Source organism: Rhinoraja longicauda, chromosome 6 (assembly GCF_053455715.1).
Source record: "Rhinoraja longicauda isolate Sanriku21f chromosome 6, sRhiLon1.1, whole genome shotgun sequence".
In the NCBI taxonomy this organism is placed as follows: domain Eukaryota; kingdom Metazoa; phylum Chordata; class Chondrichthyes; order Rajiformes; family Arhynchobatidae; genus Rhinoraja; species Rhinoraja longicauda.
Genome location: NC_135958.1, coordinates 40,556,595 through 40,577,145, shown reverse-complemented (window position 1 = coordinate 40,577,145; position 20,551 = coordinate 40,556,595). Strand labels below are relative to the sequence as shown.

General features: G+C 48.4%; 1 protein-coding gene across 4 annotated transcripts in view; it reads right to left on the bottom strand.

The window, feature by feature from the left end:
• The window catches only part of tcf25 (TCF25 ribosome quality control complex subunit), a 60,490-nt gene extending 51,078 nt beyond the window's left edge, over positions 1-9,412 (bottom strand). Inside the window, exons 1-3 of one of the 4 annotated variants that reach the window (XM_078400861.1) lie at positions 8,903-9,412; positions 8,228-8,871; positions 1,602-1,796 (exon numbers count right to left, since the gene is read on the bottom strand). In XM_078400861.1, coding sequence (XP_078256987.1) covers positions 1,602-1,796; positions 8,228-8,437 — 405 coding nt within the window. In that variant the 5' untranslated portion in view covers positions 8,438-8,871; positions 8,903-9,412. Of the gene's footprint in view, positions 1-1,601; positions 1,797-8,227 lie in introns of all 4 variants that reach the window. The other 3 variants (XM_078400860.1, XM_078400858.1, XM_078400859.1) reach the window with 3 other exon arrangements.
• Between the last annotated feature and the right edge of the window lie 11,139 nt (positions 9,413-20,551).

Genomic DNA, 20,551 nt, shown 5'->3' with positions numbered 1-20,551 from the left:
AATTTCACTGAGCACATGCGGTCGCTCAGTCAGCCAAGGCCTGCTGGATCTCCCGGTTGCTAATCATTTTTACTTCTCTTCCCATAGCTACCTTTCTGTCCTGGGCCTCCTCCATTGTTAGAGAGTAAGGCTACACACAAACTGGAGGAACAGCACCTTATATTCTGCTTGGCAATAGACAATAGGTGCAGGAGGAGGCCATTCGGCCCTTCGAGCCAGCACCGCCATTCAATGTGATCATGGCTGATCATTCTCAATCAGTACCCCGTTCCTGCCTTCTCCCCATACCCCCTGACTCCGCTATCCTTAAGAGCTCTATCTAGCTCTCTCTTGAATGCATTCAGAGAATTGGCCTCCACTGCCTTCTGAGGCAGAGAATTCCACAGATTCACAACTCTCTGACTGAAAAAGGTTTTCCTCATCTCAGTTCTAAATGGCCTACCCCTTATTCTTAAACTGTGGCCCCTTGTTCTGGACTCCTCCAACATTGGCAACATGTTTCTTGCCTCTAACGTATCCAACCCCTTAATAATCTTATACGTTTCGATAAGATCTCCTCTCATCCTTCTAAATTCCAGTGTATATAAGCCTAGTCGCTCCAGTCTTTCAACATATGAAGTCCCGCCATTCCGGGAATTAACCTAGTATTGGCTGGCTGGCTTGCAACCCAATGGAATAAACATTGAATTTTTCACTTTTACATAACTAATGAACAAACACTTCCCCATTCTCTTCCCTGTGCTCCAACTAGATTCACACCATTTACTATCCTCCCCTCCTTTCCCCAATTCTCTTCCACCTAAACCCCTTCCTCTGGCTTTGCATTTCAGATCTCTTCTCTCCTTATCTCATAGCCTTTTCTTCTTTGGTATTTGTCCACCCACCTGCTAATCAAATCCACATCGCTTGTATGCACCAATTACTTGCCTGGCCTTGTCTTTTCAACACCCGCTCCCCACACACACCTCTTTCAGCTTTCTCCCCCCCCCCAGTACAATGTCTGAAGAAAGGTCCTATCCCAAAAATGGCATCTATCCAGAGAAGCTGCCTGACCCACTGAGTTAATCCAGTGCTTTGTGTCTAAGTTTAAGGTATTGTGCATTAAGAGCAGTACTTCGACAAAGGCAAATGAAATATAATCCATATAATTTCTTAAGAAAACATGAATTAGGATGGCATAGAAGTGCAGCGGTAGAGTTGCTGCCTCACAGCAACAGAGACCCAGGTTCAATCCTGACCATGGGCGCTGTCTGTACGGAGTTTGTACGCTCTCTCTGAGACCCCATGGGTTTTCACCGGGTGCTTCGGTTTCCTCAGACTCAGTGGGCTGAAGGGCCTGTTTCCATGCTTATCTCTAAATTAATAATAATAATATATTCCTTTATTTGTCCCACACCGGGGAAATCTACAGTGTTACAGCAGCAAAGTGGACAACAAGAGACATTCATTATAAATAAAAATAAAGATAAGGATAATTGTCATAATTTACTGTGATGTAATACAACTACTGTGCTGTGATACAACTAGTGACCAATGTTCACATTCACAACATATTACTTAATAGGTGGCACAGTTCAATGCGTGAAATATTGTAAAAGTACCTGCAAAGTATCAGGATTATTTTCCAACTCATCATTTAGTGTTTCTAGTTCTTCATTTTCGGCATTCAGTGTGGCTTCAGTTTGACCATCCTCCTCGGTCACAGAGTCCTTCAGTGTCAAGTTTATACTACTTGGTTCTTCGGTTGGATGTTCCTCCAGTGCTTCATCGTTCTCAACGTGGGCTTCACTCAGCTGCTGAAAGAGAAACCACACGTTTAATTCAAGTCCGAGGCACCGTGGAGAGCACCATGACCGGCTGTATCTCCACCTGGCACGGCAGCTGCACCGGGTGGTGTGGAAGGCCCAGCACATCACTGGGTGCGAGCCTCCCTCCCTCCGGGACATCTACTCCAGTTGGTAAAGCCCAGAGGATCATCAAAGACCCCAGCCACCCGGGGCGGAGCACGGTCTACTCTGCCTGCTGCTCTCAGGCAGAAGCATCTTACAGAAACGTATAAAATTATAAACGGACTGGACAAGCTAGATGCAGGAAAAGTGTTCCCAATGTTGGGGGAGTCCGGAACCAGGGGCCACAGTTTAAGAATAAAGGGGAGGCCATTTAAAACTGAGGGGAGAAAAAACTTTTTCCACCCAGAGAGTTGTGAATTTGTGGAATTCGCTGCCACAGAAGCCAATTCACTGGATTAAAAAGAGAGTTCGATAGAGCTCCAGGGGCTAGCGGAATCAAGGGATAAGGGATTATGGGGAGAAGGCAGGCACGGGTTACTGATTGTGGATGATCAGCCATGATCACATGAATGGCGGTGCTGGCTTGAAGGGCCGAATGGCCTCCTTCTGCACCTATTTTCTATGTTTCTGTGAAACCAGAGCATCAGCTTCCGTACCACCAGACACTCAAAATAGCTTTTTCCCCTCAGGCAATCAGGCTGCTGAACCAACCAGCCCTGAAACTCACCTGAACTGGACTCTGTCTCTAATTTAATGTTCACTTTATAATTTAATGTTAAATTTACTGTACAGACTCCTCCAGCACAAGATTTTCACACAGGATTGTGCCATGTATGCAACTGGCATGACAATAAACCCCTTGAATCTTGAATATGTTTTCTTTGCACTTTTATTTTTGAGTGGTCATTGCTTTACCGACTTTCATAGTCTGCACCTGCGCTCGGTCCGCGTTAACCAATCTGATCTCCCGGTGGCCAAGCACTTCAACTCCCCCTCCCATTCCCAGTCTGACCTTTCTGTCATGGGCCTCCTCCAGTGCCATAGTGAGGCCCACCGGAAATTGGAGGAACAGCACCTCATATTTCGCCTGGGCAGCAGTGGTATGAACATTGACTTCTCCAACTTTAGATAGTTCCTCTGTCCCTCTCTTCCCCTCCCCTTCCCAGATCTCCCTCTATCTTCCGGTCTCCACCTATATCCTTCCTTTGTCCCGCCCCCTGACATCAGTCTGAAGAAGGGTCTCGACCCGAAACGTCGCCCATTCCTTCTCTCCTGAGATGCTGCCTGACCTGCTGAGTTACTCCAGCATTTTGTGAATAAATACCTTTGATTTGTACCAGCATCTGCAGTTATTTTCTTATACTAGTCTGCAATCATGGTCGCTGGATGTAATAGGCCAGTTTGCATGATCTAGGTCCTTTCCCATGCCAGTCACACTGCGCTAATGTCCTTTTGCTGCCCTGTATAATAGTGTTAAGGTCTTGAATGACGACCTCCACCTCAGTTGGTCCACTCAGTAGAGCAGGTCGCAATCAGTGACCACACTGCAGGTGGGGGAACGTACGACGAATAGTCCAGGAGCAGAGCACAACAGAGCAGAGATGAATGGATTCCTGACTTTACAGCTGGTGCAAGCACCAACGCAATGTTAGCATTTTGATTTACCCATTGCAATAAAGCAAAATAGGCATACAAATACTAAATTACATTGACAATTATAAAAGTGAGCTGGTTAACCCGTAAAAGGGACCACATCACCCCGATTCTGGCCTCTCTCCACTGGCTCCCTGTACGGTACAGAATCAACTTCAAGCTCCTAAACGGGCTTGCCCCCCCCCCCCTATATCAAAAATCTTCTAACCCACCACTCTATCTCCAGGTCCCTCAGGTTGGCCGATTTGGGGCTACTCACTATCCCGCGGTCTAGGCTTAAGCTCAGGGGTGACCGCGCTTTTGCGGTTGCAGCTCCTAGACTGTGGAACAGCATCCCTCTCCCCATCAGAACTGCCCCCTCCATCGACTCCTTTAAGTCCAGGCTCAAAACCAATTTCTACTCCCTAGCGTTTGAGGCCCTCTGAGGGGGTGCTGTGAACTGTTTATGTATGTGCTGTTATGTTTGTGTGCCATTGTATGTTCGTTTCTTAGTACCTGAACTGATGTACAGCACTTTGGTCAACGTGGGTTGTTTTTAAATGTGCTATACAAACAAAATTGACTTGACTTGACTGAATCATGTCCATAAAGTACAAGACTTAGCAAAGATAGTAATGTTAGATAAACTGCAAGCAACTCAATTCCAAAGTTATTCTCCAGATCTTTCCAGTTAGTGGTAATAGTCTTAGAGTCATACAGCATGGAAACAGACCCTTCGGCCAACTCGTCCATGTCCAGCCCATCTTCATCTAAATGATTGTCGATTATTCTGACCTGTCCAAATTTATATTGCTCCTCTGAATGATAAAGCCCCCGCCCCCACTCTCCAACTGTATCCAAAATTGTGTACATGTTGTTGAGGGGAATGACCACATGCGATGTCTGCACTCACTGCCTCTTCTCTTTCCTGACGGATGGTAAATGTGTGCAAGCAAGTGGTTAAAATGTTTAGGATGGTGGGAAGGGGGTGAAAATGGAATGGGAATACAGAGAATAAAATGAGATTAGCACAGGATTGGTATAGATGGGTGTTTTCTAGCTGGCAAGCACAAAATCCGTGCTTCGTAACTTTATGACTCCATCATAGGAGTTAATCTAGTACCTGTGCTGCACACACTGTGCTCTTCCTCTTACGGCATTTCATCTCTTCCTGCTGACATCGCCTCCAAACATCTGCTCTTGTTGGGGGAGTCCAGAACAAGGGGCCACAGTTTAAGAATAAGGGGTAGGCCATTTAGAACGGAGATGAGGAAAAACTTTTTCAGTCAGAGAGTTGTGAATCTGTGGAATTCTCTGCCTCAGAAGGCAGCGGAGGCCAATTCTCTGAATGCATTCAAGAGAGAGCTAGATAGAGCTCTTAAGGATAGCGGAGTCAGGGGGTATGGGGAGAAGGCAGGAACGGGGTACTGATTGAGAATGATCAACCATGATCACATTGAATAGCGGTGCTGGCTCGAAGGGCCGAATGGCCTCCTCCTGTCTATTGTTCACCCTCTTTCAGCAAACAGCACCACTTGTGCCATTCTCTGCCCCATCACAGACCTCCCCGTTACTCTTACCACCTCTCTTTTACTCTTCTGGAAATTATAACTTGAGTTTTTTTAAAGACCGTTCTCCAATTCTGATGAAGTCATCAAACACAAATGTCAGGCACATTCCACTCTCCTGAAAGCTTCCGGCATTTTCTGTTTTTATTTCACATTTCCAGCATTGTGTAGTTTTTCCACGTTACAACATTTTGTGACTTCATGAACTGACACATCCTTAATTTGAGTGCACCAAGGGCATGCAAGGGGCATCTTGAAGTGTACCAAATAATGAAGGTCAATGTGGCAAAGTTACAACACGGCTCACAACAGCGTTCATGCTAAACAAGAAGAACAGTACTCAATAGACGGAACCAAGAGATCCAAGAACAAACAGATTAGATCAACGATCCACAGTCCAGCATTATCCAGTCCTAAATGGTGATCGATTAAAGTGACAAAGGGAGGAGAACCCAAGAATATTCTGATCATCAATGGTAGTGGAGCCTTGCATAAGGGACGTGGCTGAGAGCATTTACAACCTGGTTAACATAGAAAATTGGTGCAGGAGGAGGCCATTCGGCCCTTCGAGCCAGCACCGTCATTCATTGTGATCATGGTTGATCGTCCACAATCAATAACCCGTTCCTGCCTTCTCCCCATATCCCTTGATTCCACTAGCCCCTGGAGCTCTATCTAACACTGGTTCAACCACAAGTGTCGAGTGGATGCTCCTCTCAGCTTCCTCTGAAGATTTACACCAGAGAATTCAACCTTCAGATACCTAGAATCACTCCACTCCACTTTGTGTGTAAGAGCAAGAGTATTTGAAACAGCAACAGCCACAGGACCAGGTGACAACTCAGCAGTAGCATTGAAGCTTTGCACTCCAGAACTCATCACACCCAAATCAAACTGTTCCACTTACAATACTGGTATCCATCCACCAATATGGAAAGTTGCCCAGATCAGTCCCGTTCATAAAAAGCCAGGCAAATCCAACTTGGCTCATTACCCCTGTATCAGTCATCTTTCCATGATCAAATCATGAAAGGTGGTGTTATCAGTATTATCAATTGGTACTTTCTCACCAATGACCTGCACACCAATTCCAGGATCAATCCTCTTCAGGAGGATCAAAGAGGATCAATCCTCTTCAGGCCCTATCACTAACTTTGTCCAAACATAGGCACAAGAGATGAATTCAAGAAATTAGGTATTACTATCTGTAAAATCAAGTGCTTTTCCATTACCTATCTCCAACTCCAATACTCAAGAAGACAGCACCACCATTATAGACACAAAGTGCTGGAGTAACTCAGGCAACATCTCTGGAGAAAAAGGATGGGTGGCCTTTCAGGTCGGGACCCTTCTTCAGACTGAAAGTAGAGCGGAGGGAACTGGCAGTATCACAGAGGGGAAGCAGTGAGATAGGGTCACATTGAACACCCAGAGAGAAGAGAGCTTCTTCAAAGTAGGCATACCTTCACAAGTTTTCACAGCAGAACAGACAAAATGGCCTATCTACACATTTTGTCTGCTCCACTATGAAATGTCCTTAAGGTATGCCCAGTGTGAAGAAGTTCTCCTCCTCCCTCCATCGGCAGTTCTGGGAGACCCTCCCTCACTGCTCCCCCTCTGTGATACCTCCAGTTCCCTCCCCTCAGTCTGAAAAAAGGTCCCCACCCATCCTTTTTCTCCAGAGGTGCTCCCTGACCCACTGAGTTACTCCAGCACTTTGTGTATATCTTCAGTATAAAACTGCATCTGCAGTTACTTTCTACACAATCCAGGAGAAACCAGTGCACTTGATTACTGCCGCACCCAGAACTCTGAACATACATTCACCTGACCTGACCCCACTTTAGCTCTCCCTTTCCTCATCCCCCTCCACCCCCCACCTTCCTGACTCTCCCTTCACTTCCTCCTGACCCCCCACTCCATCTCTCTTCCCCTTCCTGAAACTCATCAAACTCCTGAAGCAAGGAATCAGTGCCCTGTTCTGCTATTGAACCTTTGACTTTCTTATCCACAGACCATAATCAGTGAGGATAGGTGACAAAGCTTCTCTGCAATAATTCTTACCACCAGTACCCCACAAAAGAATGCGTTCTCATAATATACTGCCAATGCACACTCGCAACTGTATAACCAAATTTGCCTTAACACCATCTAGAGGTTTACAGTAACATGACTGTGGTGGGACAAATAACAAACAATGACGAGGCGGACTATAGGAGGGAGACAGAATGTACTAACAGGGTGTCACAACAGTAATCTCTCCCCCAATGTCAGCAAGATGAAGAGTTAGTAATCAACTTCAGGAAGCATGATGGAGTATTGCCCCAGTCAGCATCAATAGTGCCGCAGTGGAAATGGAGGATATACGCACGTTCCTTCACGTGAATCTTACCAATGATCTGTTGTGGACCAGCCACATTGAAGTGACAACCTCCCTCACCTCCCACCCCACACCCCCCCCCCAACCACACCTCCCTGACCCCCCACCCCCTCCTCCCTAACCCCCACCCCCTCCTCTCTGACCCCCACCCCCTCCTCTCTGACCCCCACCCCCTCCTCCCTGACCCCCACCCCCTCCTCCCTGACCCCCACCCCCTCCTCCCTGACCCCCACCCCCTCCTCCCTGACCCCCCACCCCCTCCTCCCTAACCCCCCACCTCCTCCCCGACCCCCACCCCCTCCTCCCCGACCCCCACCCCCTCCTCCCCGACCCCCACCCCCTCCTCCCCGACCCCCCACCCCCTCCTCCCTCACCCCCCACTCCCTCCTCCCTCACCCCCCACCCCCTCCTCCCTCACCCCCCACCCCCTCCTCCCTCACCCCCCACCCCCTCCTCCCTAACCCCACCCCCTCCTCCCTAACCCCACCCCCTCCTCCCTGACCCCTACTCCCTCCTCCCTGACCCCCCACCCCTCCTCCCTGACCCCCCACCCCCCCACCCCTCCTCCCTGACCCCCCCACCCCCTCCTCCCTGACCCCCCACCCCCTCCTCCCTGACCCCCCACCCCCTCCTCCCTGACTCCCACCCCCTCCTCCCTGACCCCCCACCCCTCCTCCCTGACCCCCCACCCCTCCTCCCTGACCCCCCACCCCCTCCTCCCTGACCCCCCACCCCCTCCTCCCTGACCCCCCACCCCCTCCTCCCTGACCCCCCACCCCTCCTCCCTGACCCCCCCACTCCCTCTCTACCCCCCCCCCCCCCCCCCGGCCTGGCCGTCCCCGTCCCCGGCCGCTCACCCCAGGGTGCGGGTCTCCAGGCGCCTCTTTGGGTCTCTTCCTCCGGCGCTGTTTCCGTAGCGGGGGCAGCTCCAGCAGCGGCCCGTCCTCCTCCTCCTCCTCCCCCTCCTGGTCCTGGTCCTCACCCTCTCCCTGTCGCTGCTCCACGGGGAGGCTGAGCGGCTCCTGCACCCGCTCCCCACGGAGCTTCCGCAGGCTCCGGGAGGACATGGTGTCGGCGCCCGGGGCTGTGGGGCCTGGACACCGGGCAGCGGGGCCTGGACACCGGGCAGCGGGGCCTGGACACCGGGCAGCGGGGCCTGGACACCGGGCTGGGACTGGGCCTGGACACCGGGCTGCGGGGCCTGGACACCGGGCAGCGGGGCCTGGACACCGGGCTGTGGGGCCTGGACACCGGGCAGCGGGGCCTGGACACCGGGCTGGGACTGGGCCTGGACACCGGGCTGGGGCGGGGCCTGGACACCGGGCTGGGGCGGGGCCTGGACACCGGGCTGGGGCTGGACCTGGCACCGGGCAGCGGGGCCTGGACACCGGGCTGTGGGGCCTGGACACCGGGCAGCGGGGCCTGGACACCGGGCTGGGCCTGGACACCCGGGCAGCGGGGCCTGGACACCGGGCAGCGGGGCCTGGACACCGGGCTGGGCCTGGACACCCGGGCTGGGACTGGGGCTGGACCTGGACACCCGGGCTGGGACTGGGGCTGGCTGTCGCACCGATGGCCGCGGCGCGGCGCGGCGAGTGGAGGTGCGGGCCTGGCCTGGCCGGGCCTGGGTCAGTCACCCCGGGGAGAGGCTGAGCCGAGCGGTGTGGAGCTGCCGGGCCCTGACTGTACTGGGGAGGCGGGGCTGCAGTTACCGGTGACCTGGGGGGGGGGGGGGGGGGAGGCTGGGCCTGGACCGGGGCCTGGAGTTACCGGTGGCACAGCGCAGTTACCGGTGGGCCGGGGTTTGTGGATCTCGAGGCCGGCGCTTCCACGCGTCAGAGGCGACGGTGGCCGCAGCGCTCCGTCCCCGGCACCGCGGCAGTGAAGAGTGGGCGCGCCGCAGACGTTTAGTGTCCCTGCTGAATGTTCGATCACCGCACCATGGACGTGTACACCACAGGAATGTACTGGTGTGTGCCACTTGTGTGTGTGTGTGCCACTTGTGTGTGTGTGTGTGTGTGTGCCACTTGTGTGTGTGTGTGCCACTTGTGTGTGTGTGTGTGTGCCACTTGTGTGTGTGTGTGTGTGTGTGCCACGTGTGTGTGTGTGTGCCACTTATGTGTGTGTGTGCCACTTGTGTGTGTCACGTGTGTGTGTGTGTGTGTGTGCCACTTGTGTGTGTGTGTGTGCCACTTGTGTGTGTGTGTGTGCCACCTGTGTGTGTGTGTGTGTGCCACCTGTGTGTGTGTGCCACTTATGTGTGTGTGTGTGTGTGTGTGTGCCACTTGTGTGTGTGTGTGTGCCACCTGTGTGTGTGTGCCACTTGTGTGTGTGTGTGTGTGCCACTTGTGTACGGTGTCCTCGATGTTTACCTTGCTCTGCTCCCATATGCTTCCTTCCACCAACAGAGGAAGTTTCAGATGTGGAATCTACACTGAACTTTAATAGACAACAGGTGCAGGAGGAGGCCATTCGGCCCTTCGAACCATTCAATGTGATCAAGGCTGATCATTCTCAATCAGTACCCTGTTCCTGCCTTCTCCCCATACCCCCTGACTCTGCTATCCTTAAGAGTTCTATCTAGCTCTCTCTTGAATGCATTCAGAGAATTGGCCTCCACTGCCTTCTGAGGCAGAGAATTCCACAGATTCACAACTCTGACTGAAAAAGTTTTTCCTCATCTCCGTTCTAAATGGCCTACCCCTTATTCTTAAACTGTGGCCTCTTGTTCTGGACTCCCCTAACATTGGGAACATGTTTCCTGCCTCTAACGTGTCCAACCCCTTAATAATCTTATACGTTTCGATAAGATCTTAATGGAGATGCAGTAAGCTTGTCCTGGCTTTGCTTTTCATATCTCTGACACAATTAGTTTATTGACAGTGTATTCTACACATACACGTGCTACCTCCTTAGCACCACCAGTCTCTGACTTGTTTATTAGTTCTAGTTTCTGGCAAACACTTAGTCTGACACACTTTCATTTTACACCATCACTGGTCTATTATTGCCATCCAGCTACAGCTTTATATTGCACATTAACACTACCCTACACATACTAGGGACAATTTATACATCTATACCACGCCAATTAACCAACAAACCTGTATGTTTTCACATTTGGGAGGAAACCAAAGATCTCAGAGAAAACCCACGCAAGTCACCGGGTGAACGTACAAACTCCGTACAGACAGCACACCTTATTTTGCTTAAATAAATGGGCAATTCCACCAGTCAACGACTTCACTGCACTCCTCTTTTGTTCCATCATCTTCTCCAGATTAAGATTCATTCCTGTGATTTCAATTCCCCTGCTCGCAAAGTCTTTTCCATGGGCTAGGTGACAGAGATACGAGTTGTTCAGCAAAGCTTTGTTCGGGATACAGCCTACGTTCAAACATGTCCCACCCAATGTTTCATTCTTTTCCGCACAGACGGTCTTAAACGCCCAACGGTGCAGCATTAATATCAGCAACAGTCATGATCGAACCCGGGTCTCTGGCGCTGTAAGCTAGCAACTCTACCGCTGTGCCACCGCGCCGCACCATTTTTGTCATGTTTTTAGCTCTTCGCGGGGCTCGAGCAAAATATAGGCAATACAATGTTATAACTCTGTCTATATCCATCAAATAGCTGAATGGCAATGTATGAATAAGCCTATAAGATGAGAGTTGCCTTGTAGTTTTTGAGTCATCCTTGCTGAGGATTGAAACTGCTAGGTTAATTCCCGGAATGGCGGGACTGTCATATGTTGAAAGACTGGAGCGACTAGGCTTGTATACACTGGAATTTAGACGGATGAGAGGGGATCTTATTGAAATGTATAAGATTATTAAGGGGTTGGACACGTTAGAGGCAGGAAACATGTTCCCATTGTTGGGGGAGTCCAGAACATGGGGCCACAGTTTAAGAATAAGGGGTAGGACATTTAGAACTGAGATGAGGAAAAACTTTTTCAGTCAGAGAGTTGTGAATCTGTGGAATTCTCTGCCTCAGAAGGCAGTGGAGGTCAATTCTCTGAATGCATTCAAGAGAGAGCTCTTAAGGATAGCGGAGTCAGGGGATATGGGGAGAAGGCAGGAACGGGGTACTGATTGAGAATGATCAGCCATGATCACATTGAATGGCATTGCTGGCTCGAAGGGCCAAATGGCCTCCTCCTGCACCTAATGTCTATTGTCTATTGCTGTTACGCTGTGCTTGCAAGTGCAGGACTGCTGCACCTGACCCATTCCAGTTGCACTGCTGTTGTCTCCTCTCAGTTGAGAATAGCATTTTTTTTTTTGCACACGAAAGGACTAGATATTACAAATTTTAAATGTGCAGATGAATGCACATTTATCATATTTGTTGGCCCATCTGCCATTGAGCACACCAACTTCCTCAGAAGGCTTGGGAAGTTCGGAATGTCCCCTACAACTCTCACCAACTTCGACAGATACAACAGAGAAAGCATTTTATCGGGATGCATCAGAGCTTTGGTTTGGAAACAGTGCCATCCAAGACCACTAGAAATTGCAACGAATTGTGGACACAACCCAGACCATCACACAAACCAACCTCCCTTCTATTGACTCCATTTATACCTCACGCTGACCCGGCAAGGCCAGCAGCATAATCATGGACGACTCTCACCCTGGCCACTCCCTCTCCCATCAGGCAAAAGGGATAGAAGTGTGAAAACGCACACTTCCAGTTTCGGGGATGGTTTCTTCCCGGCTGTGATCAGGCAACTGAATCATCCTACCACAACCAGAGAGCAGTGCTGAACTACTATCTACCTCATCGGGGACCCTTGGACGATCTTAGATCGGTCTTTACTGGGTTTACCTTGCACTAAACGTTATTCCCTCATCATGTATCTATACACTGTAAATGGATCAATTGTAATGATATATCTTTCTGCTGACTGATTAGCACGCAACAAAGGCTTTTCACTGTACTTCAGGACACACGACAATAAACTAAACTGAACAGAACTTGAAGAACTTATACAGTTATTGCAGTTAGCTGCATCTCCTGCACTTTGTAAATGCTTCACCTAATCATTCTTCTAACTGTACATTGCAGAAGGCAAATTCATCTCTACATGAAGTGTTACATTTGCATCTGAGTCAATCAGTAGATGGCGATCTTGGATAAAAATTGGTTCCTCGGTTTTCATTTATGAAATTTGATTGATTTTCAGAATATTAAATTAAATCAAGGTTGAAAATCGAAGTAGCAAGGATTCTCATCTTTACTGTCACTGGTAAATTTTCAGTTATAAAATCAGGAAATCGGTCTCAAACGAATTGCTCCTTTCACCTTCCCAAAACTTTTGCAAACCCTCTCTTTCTCCTATGATTGTACCCCATTCATCCTTCATCAGAGAGCTTGGGATGGAGAGTCTGCTTCAGAATTCTGATGTGCAGCATGTAAATGATGTGGCCTCTGCAGTGAAGCTGATTGAGTTTAATTAGGACCTCATTACCAGGGGGTATGTAGGTTAATTGGCTGGGTAAATGTAAAAAAATTGTCCCTAGTGGGTGTAGGATAGTGTTAATGTACGGGGATCGCTGGGCGGCACGGACTTGGAGGGCCGAAAAGGCCTGTTTCCGGCTGTATATATATGATATGATATGATATGATATTGGGCTGCCAGAGGATTTTGCAGAGACGGCCTTGGTGTGTTTTTTCCCCCTAGTGTCCTATGATGGTCACTGCAGATTGTTGTCCTGAGAGGAAAAGAGGTTGGGATGGGGCTCCTCACACATAGGGTTGCCAACGTTCTCACTCCCAAATAAGGAACAAAAGGTGACTTCACCACCCCTCGCCCCACGTGACCTCACCTAGCCAGCGGTCACGTGCTCCCGCTCCACCGATGGCGGGCGCACAGGCTGGGAGGCGGGTTGCAACGCAACCTCCGTTAGGCGGTGCCCGGGCCTACACTGTCCGGGCCTACAACGCCCCCCGGGCCTACAGTGTCCGGGCCTACAGCGGCCCCCGGGCCTACAATGTCCGGGCCTCCAGCACCCCTTCGGGCCTAATACGGGACAAGGGCGGTCCCGTACGGGACAAACCAATTTAGCCTAATATACAGGGTGTCCCGGCTCATATGGGACAGTTGGCAACCCTGCTCACAGATCACTGCTGTGAGGGTGACCATGAATTTTGTGGCAGGCTGGGTTGGTGCTTCAAAGGCAGTGGTAAATTTTATTATCAGTATCTTATCCAAAAGGTGGGGCTCATGTATCGACCTCCCCATGGTGAGCCCTGTCAACTGACCTCAGTCAGGCGAACGACAACAAACAGAGAAGGCAGAAGCAGAAGCAGCTTCATAACTTCTGTTGCCTCAAATGCAAGAAGACCCAAAAGGTTGCTCCCAAGATTTGGGAGGTGGGTCATATTTTCAGGAGTCTTGACATAAACCCTTCATTGACAGAGAGTAACACTGTGCTGCAGGTTCATGGAGAATCTTTTCCCACGGGCGTTGATTATATGGTGCACTCACTTGCACGTTGCAGTGTATGCTGTCAATGGCTTGGAGTGCCGCCTCTGAATGTGACCAACATTTCAAGATTATAAGATCAATTTATTGTCACATGTACCAATTAAGGTACAGTGAAATTTGAGTTACCATAGAGCCACACTAAGTGAAAAGCAACAAGACACACAGCCACATAAAGTAAAATTTAACATAAACATCCACCACAGCGGATGCCACATTCCTCACTGTGATGGAAGGTCAATCAACTTCCTCTTTGTTCACCCGCGGTCGGGGCTGTTGAACCGTCTGCAGTCGCTGCTGCCGACTGTTCGAGGCCCTCGTGTCGGGGCGATCGAAACTCCCCGTGTCGGACGGGTGAAACACTCTCCACGGCATGGAGCTCCCGAGTCGGCCTCTTCTCACCAGAGACCGCGGGCTTCATGATGTTAAAGTCCACAGGCCCCGGGGTTGGAGCTCTCCACAGTCGATCCTTCGGCAAAGGATCGCAGCTCCCAATGTTAAATTCCACGCCGTGCCCGCGGCATGAAGCACCGTGCCGGTCTCCAGGAAAGGCCGCCAACTCCTCGATGTTAGGCCGCAGTGGGGACGGAGATACGACACGGAGAAAAATCGCATCTCCATCGAGGTAAGAAATTGAAAAAAAGTGTCCCCCTATTCTCCCCCCCCCTCCCCACACCCCCCACATAAAACAAACCAAGTAACACTAAAACATAGTTTAACCCAAACTTAAAATAATACAAACAGTAGAGAGGACAGACTGTTGGCGAGGAGCCAGTGCTGGTGGTGCCACCAAGCATCATCCAACTGCTGCTCTCAGCTTCCGAGGTTTGCTCCTGGTATTCATGCTTGAGGTCAGAGGATGTAGGCAAGAAACTAAATGAGTACTTTGCATCTGTATTCACCAAGGAGAAGGACATGGAAGGCAGTGAGATCAGAGTGGGGCATAGTAATATGCTGAGGCTATTTGAAATCAAGAAAGAGGTGGCGTGGGGTCTCTTGAAGAGCATTAGTTTTGTTTATTCACAAAATGCTGGAGTAGATTTTTTTAGATTTCGATTTAGAGATATGGCGCGGAAACAGGTCCTTCAGCCCCCTGGGTCTGCGCCACCCAGCGATCCCCGGCACATTAACACTATCCTACACACACTAGGGACAATTTTTTACATTTGCCCAGCCAATTAACCTACATACATGTACGTCTTTGGAGTGTGGGAGGAAACCGAAGATCTCGGAGAAAACCCACGCAGGTCACGGGGAGAACGTACAAACTCTGTACAGACGGCACGTCGGGATGGAACCTGAGTCTCCGGCGCTGCATTCGCTGTAAGGCAGCAACTCTACCGCCGCGCCACTGTGCCGTTACTCTATCTCAGAACAATCTGAGATTGTTCTGAGTAGTTTTGTTTAAAGATGCAGCATGGAAACAGGTCCTTTGGCCCACTGAGTCCACACAGATCATTGATCACCCATTCACACTAGTTATTCTACCACACACTAAGGGCAATTTATAGAGGCCCTGTGGTTTTAACCCGCGTGCGTCTTTGCGATGTGGGGGGGAACCCACATGGTCACAGGGAGAGTGTGCAAACACCACACAGACAGCACCCAAGGTCAGGATCGAACCCGGATCTCTACCACTGCACTACTGTGCTGCCACAAAAGGAGGATAATTTAAAGTGGAAAAATCCCTGGGGTTATGAGATCTATTCCAGGTTATTGAGAGAGGCAAGATGGGAGATTGCAAGAGCCTTAATGAAGATCTTTGTATTGTCTTGAGCCACAGGCAAGGCCTCAGTGGACTGGACAGTGGCCAGCGTTGTTCCTGTGTTCAAGTGATGTAGCGGTGATCCAGGGAATGATAAGCCAGTGAGTCTCACATCAGTGGTATTGATAGGGTTGCCAACTGTCCCGTATTAGCCGGGACATCCCGTATTTTGGGCTAAATTAGTTTGTCCCGTACGGGACCGTCCTTGTCCCGTATTAGTCGGGTTGCCAACTTCCTCACTCCCAAATAAGGGACAAAGGGTGACGTCACCGCCCCACGTGACCTTACCCAGCCAGCGGCCACATGCTCCCGCTCCACCAACTAAAACTAAAAATAAACTAGATGAAAATGTAAACAATCTACATCATAAGGTCCTTGGATAAGGCACAGGCATAGTTGCTAGATTTGCTGATGATGCAAAATCAGGTAGGAAAGAAAGTTATGAAGAAGACAAGGTGGGCTACGAAAAGGATATATAGATAGGTTATGTGACTGCAAAGATTTGGTAAATGTGATAGAATGTGGATAAAATTGTAATTGTTCATTTTGGCAGGAAAAAAAACAAAAAACATCATTAATTAAACAGGTGAGGGGCGGCAGAGCTCTGAGATGCAGATCCCACCACGATCCTCAAAACACTAGTGCGCAGGTAAAGCAAGTAAATAGAAAAACTAACAGAAAACGGGGCTTCCCCTCCTCCATTATAGATGAGGCTCTCACTAGGGTCTCTTCTACATCCCGCAGCTCCGCTCTTGCTCCCCCTCCCCCCACTCGCAACAAGGACAGAATCCCCCTCGTTCTCACCTTCCACCCCACCAGCCAGCGGATCCAACATATCATCCACCAACATTTCCGTCACCTACAACGGGACCCCACCACTGGCCATATCTTCCCATCCCCTCCCCTCTCTGTGTTCCGCAGAGACCGTTCCCTCAGTAACTCCCTGGTACACTCGTCCCTTCCTACCCAAACCACCCCATCCTCGGGCACTTTCCCCTGCAACCGCACGAGATGCAACACCCTTCCCTTTACCTCCCCCCTCAACTCCATCCAAGGACCCAAACAGTCTTTCCAGGTGAGACAAAGGTTCACCTGCACCTCCTCCAACCTCATCTATTGCATCCGCTGCTCTAGATGTCAACTTATTTACATCGGCGAAACCAAGCGCAGGCTCGGCGATTGCTTCGCTGAACACCTGCGCTCGGTCCGCATTAACCAAACTGATCTCCCGGTGGCCGAGCACTTTAACTCCCCCTCCCATTCCCAGTCTGACCTTTCTGTCATGGGCCTCCTCCAGTGCCATAGTGAGGTCCACCGGAAATTGGAGGAACAGCACCTCATATTTCGCCTGGCAGTTTGCAGCCCAGTGGTATGAACATTGACTTCTCCAACTTTAGATAGTTTCTCTGTCCCTCCCTTCCCCTCCTCCTTCCCAGATCTCCCTCTATCTTCCTGTCTCCACCTATATCCTTCCTTTGTCCCGCCCCCCTGACATCAGTCTGAAGAAGGGTCTCGACCCGAAACGTCACCCATTCCTTCTCTCCCGAGATGCTGCCTGACCTGCTGAGTTACTCCTGCATTTTGGTAATAAATCGATTTGTACCAGCATCTGCAGTTAATTTCTTATAGAAAAACTAACAGAAAGTTTTAATTGATTGTTTGGGGATCAGGGGGGTTTTGCTTCTGTTACGTGGGGCCTTGGTGCAACCAGATTTGCAGTATTATGTACAAATATAGGCTCTCTTAACAGGTTGAACATGCTAGGTCTTATCTGCTGGTCTAAGGACTAAAGAGTGAGAGAGGACTTGAACTACTGAAGATCCCTAGAGCATGTGGAGAGATGTGGAGGATGTTTATTCTTATGGGGGGTCATTTTTTTTTTAGATTCAGAGATACAGCGCGGAAACAGGCCCTTCAGGCCACCGAGTCGGCGCCGCCCAGCGATCCCCGCACATTAACACTATCCTACACACACTAGGGACAATGTATAACCTACATACCTATACGTCTTTGGAGTGTGGGAGGAAACCGAAGATGTCGGAGAAAACCCACGTAGGTCACGGGGAGAACGTACAAACTCCGTACAGACGGCGCCCGTAGTCGGGATCGAACCTGAGTCTCTGACGGCGCTGCATTCGCTGTAAGGCAGCAACTCTACCGCTGCGCCACCGCGCCATCATTTAAGACCGCATGATGCGAGCCTTTGAAGCTCTCTTCTTCAATGAAACTCTTTGATAATTTTCAAAGTAGAGGTAGATAGATTCTCGATAAGCAAGAAGGTGATAAAAATACTGCTGACAGGTCGACTTACAGAGAAGAAATAACAGTCAGATCAGCATCATTATTTTATTAAATGATGGAGTAAGCCTGTGGGGACAAGGGGTGCTAAACTGTAAATTGATTTATGTTGGTATTTTGCACAACCTTAGTCTGGTGCTTTTCAGTTCACTTGTGTGACTTTGGGCTCATTGCCTTATCTTAAATTACACTGTCTTTTGGGAATCCTGCACCAGCACTCCCTAGTCCCTCTACACCTCCGATTTCTAGATTCTCTCCCCATTTAGAAAATGGTCTACGCCTTTATTCCTGCTACCAAAATGCATGGCTCCACACTTTGCTACACTATACTCCATCTACCACTTCTCTGCCCACTTCATTCCCTGCAGATGCCGTCAGATCTGCTGATTATTTTCAGCACAGTTTATTTTTAATTACCAACATCTCTGTTGTTTTTGTTTGCAAACACAAATGCAAATAAGTTATTAACAATGTCCCGTATTTGCTAAGCATTTTAAGTTTAAAAAAAAACATGGTCTTGGAATAGTTTGCACAATTTATTGAATTTTACAGTAAATAGAACTTGTATTTACAGGGAAAGGTATTTATGAAATACTTTTTACATTATATTTAACGGCATATACTTTATAAAATCTTTACTTCTTATTTCTCATATATTCTATTATTTAACATGCTATTTGACTGCAACCCAGTCACTGTACACACAACACACATCCCATCAGTCCAGGGGTTAGTGTATTGATAAATAATTTTATTCATAATAAAAAGATGCTCATTATGCATTATGATTTCTGAGATTGTTTGTGTACTGTATTGCTTTGAATAGATACCTGGATGAAAATTGAAGGTCTATGCATATTATTAACATAGATGGAGACTGTTTGACCTTTAAATGTAAAGAGATTTTGAAGTCGTGGTGAAGGCTTCATTCCTGCAATCCCAAGATTTACCTATGGGCCTCGTCTTGTGGAGATGTATCCTGTAGGTGTGATATTCAGTTGCCGTTGCACTGCCCTGGTGTCTGTCCTGCAGCATGCATTGCATGAAGCAAAGGGTGATCAGATGCCACAGTGACTTTGTCAATAATCTTAATCAAAAACTCTCCAAACTCTTTAAATTCTGCCATCATGCACTGTTTTTCCGGGTCACTGTGGTCAAATATTTTAATCATGCAGAAAGACTAATGTGAAGCATTATACCAGAGCAGAATCAAAGACAAACAATAGTTGCCAGAGTCCAATAACTGCATCAATTTTTTAAATGTTCATTCGGGAAGTATAAAATATTTTGCATCAGTTGTAATGACAATCCAAGGCACTCTGAAAATCTCAATTCAAATATCTAGCATCTGAAAAGCTGAACTGGCACTATCAGGTAATTTTATAAACAATTAAACGTGCAATGTTCCACCTTTCTTTAAAGCTGCTCCCTTGATCATTTAAGTTTCAACTCCATCGTTAATTTATTCCTCATCCTTAAAAAAATGTCCAAATAATTAATAGGGAAGAGCTTTACTCTGAAGTACGACTGCTCCACTTTAAAATGTCTATGTTTCCTTTCCTCCTCTTGGAGTTGACACTTTTCGTGACTGTATACTTGGACCATGCACAGATAGTACACGTCCTGGTTGAAATACTGAAAGCACAGCATTCTCAGTGTCTCATCTCTTTCCATTTACTGCCTGATGTTCTCCAAATGCAATAAACAAATGAAGGTCACAGGAGACGATCAACCGAAACCACTGTAGTTTGAGTATTGGTGGTCTGGGTTTTGGACAAAGACGATTCAAGAGTATTATGTTGATATTATGTTGAACTTGCATACAAAATCATTTAGATCTTAAATTATTTTGAGAGACCAAGATAACCATTTTCCATATTTAGCTTCATCAATAATCAATGCCTATTTCATATCACTGTGAAATTTTGAATAACCAATACCAGATGATGCAGAAAAATACTGAAGAAACATTAAAGGTAGCCTGCTGCCGACTGTTTTACACATCCCAAAGAAAAATAGATGTTTAAAAACATAGAAGAGCTTTAAAACTTGATGTAGAACAATTAAAAAAATAAGCAACGGTTCTTGTAACTCACAAATTCAGAGCTCATTGATAGTGCACTTATCCAAAAGCTTCTCCACCGAAATGGGATCCTTGCTAATGCAGCATAGAATAGAAGGTTTTTTTCTGCACAATGATAGCCAAGTCCACATCATGGACATCAAATTGCACAGCAAGATGTATATTAGTTGGAACTGCAGAAGCCAGCCAAAGGGATGCCCAATTTGTTCTTAAGGCTCAGCAAATTAAGTAACTGTTCAGATTATAATAAACCACTTTGAATTTCAACCCGTCTTTCCTAATATCACTCCTTTATCTGGGGTACAGCTCAATGCTACGTAATTTATTCTGTGTTCGCCGAAGCACAACAGAACCAAGAATGTAAAATATAAGAATCTTCAGAGCCTCTCCTAAAGCAGTGTACATTCCGATACTGTAGACACAAAATGCTGGAGTAACTCAGCGGGACAGGCAGCATCTCGGGAGAGAAGGAATGGGTGACGTTTCGGGTCTCGACCCTTCTTCAGACCGATGTCAGGCAATGTCCCGCCCCTCCCCTGACATCA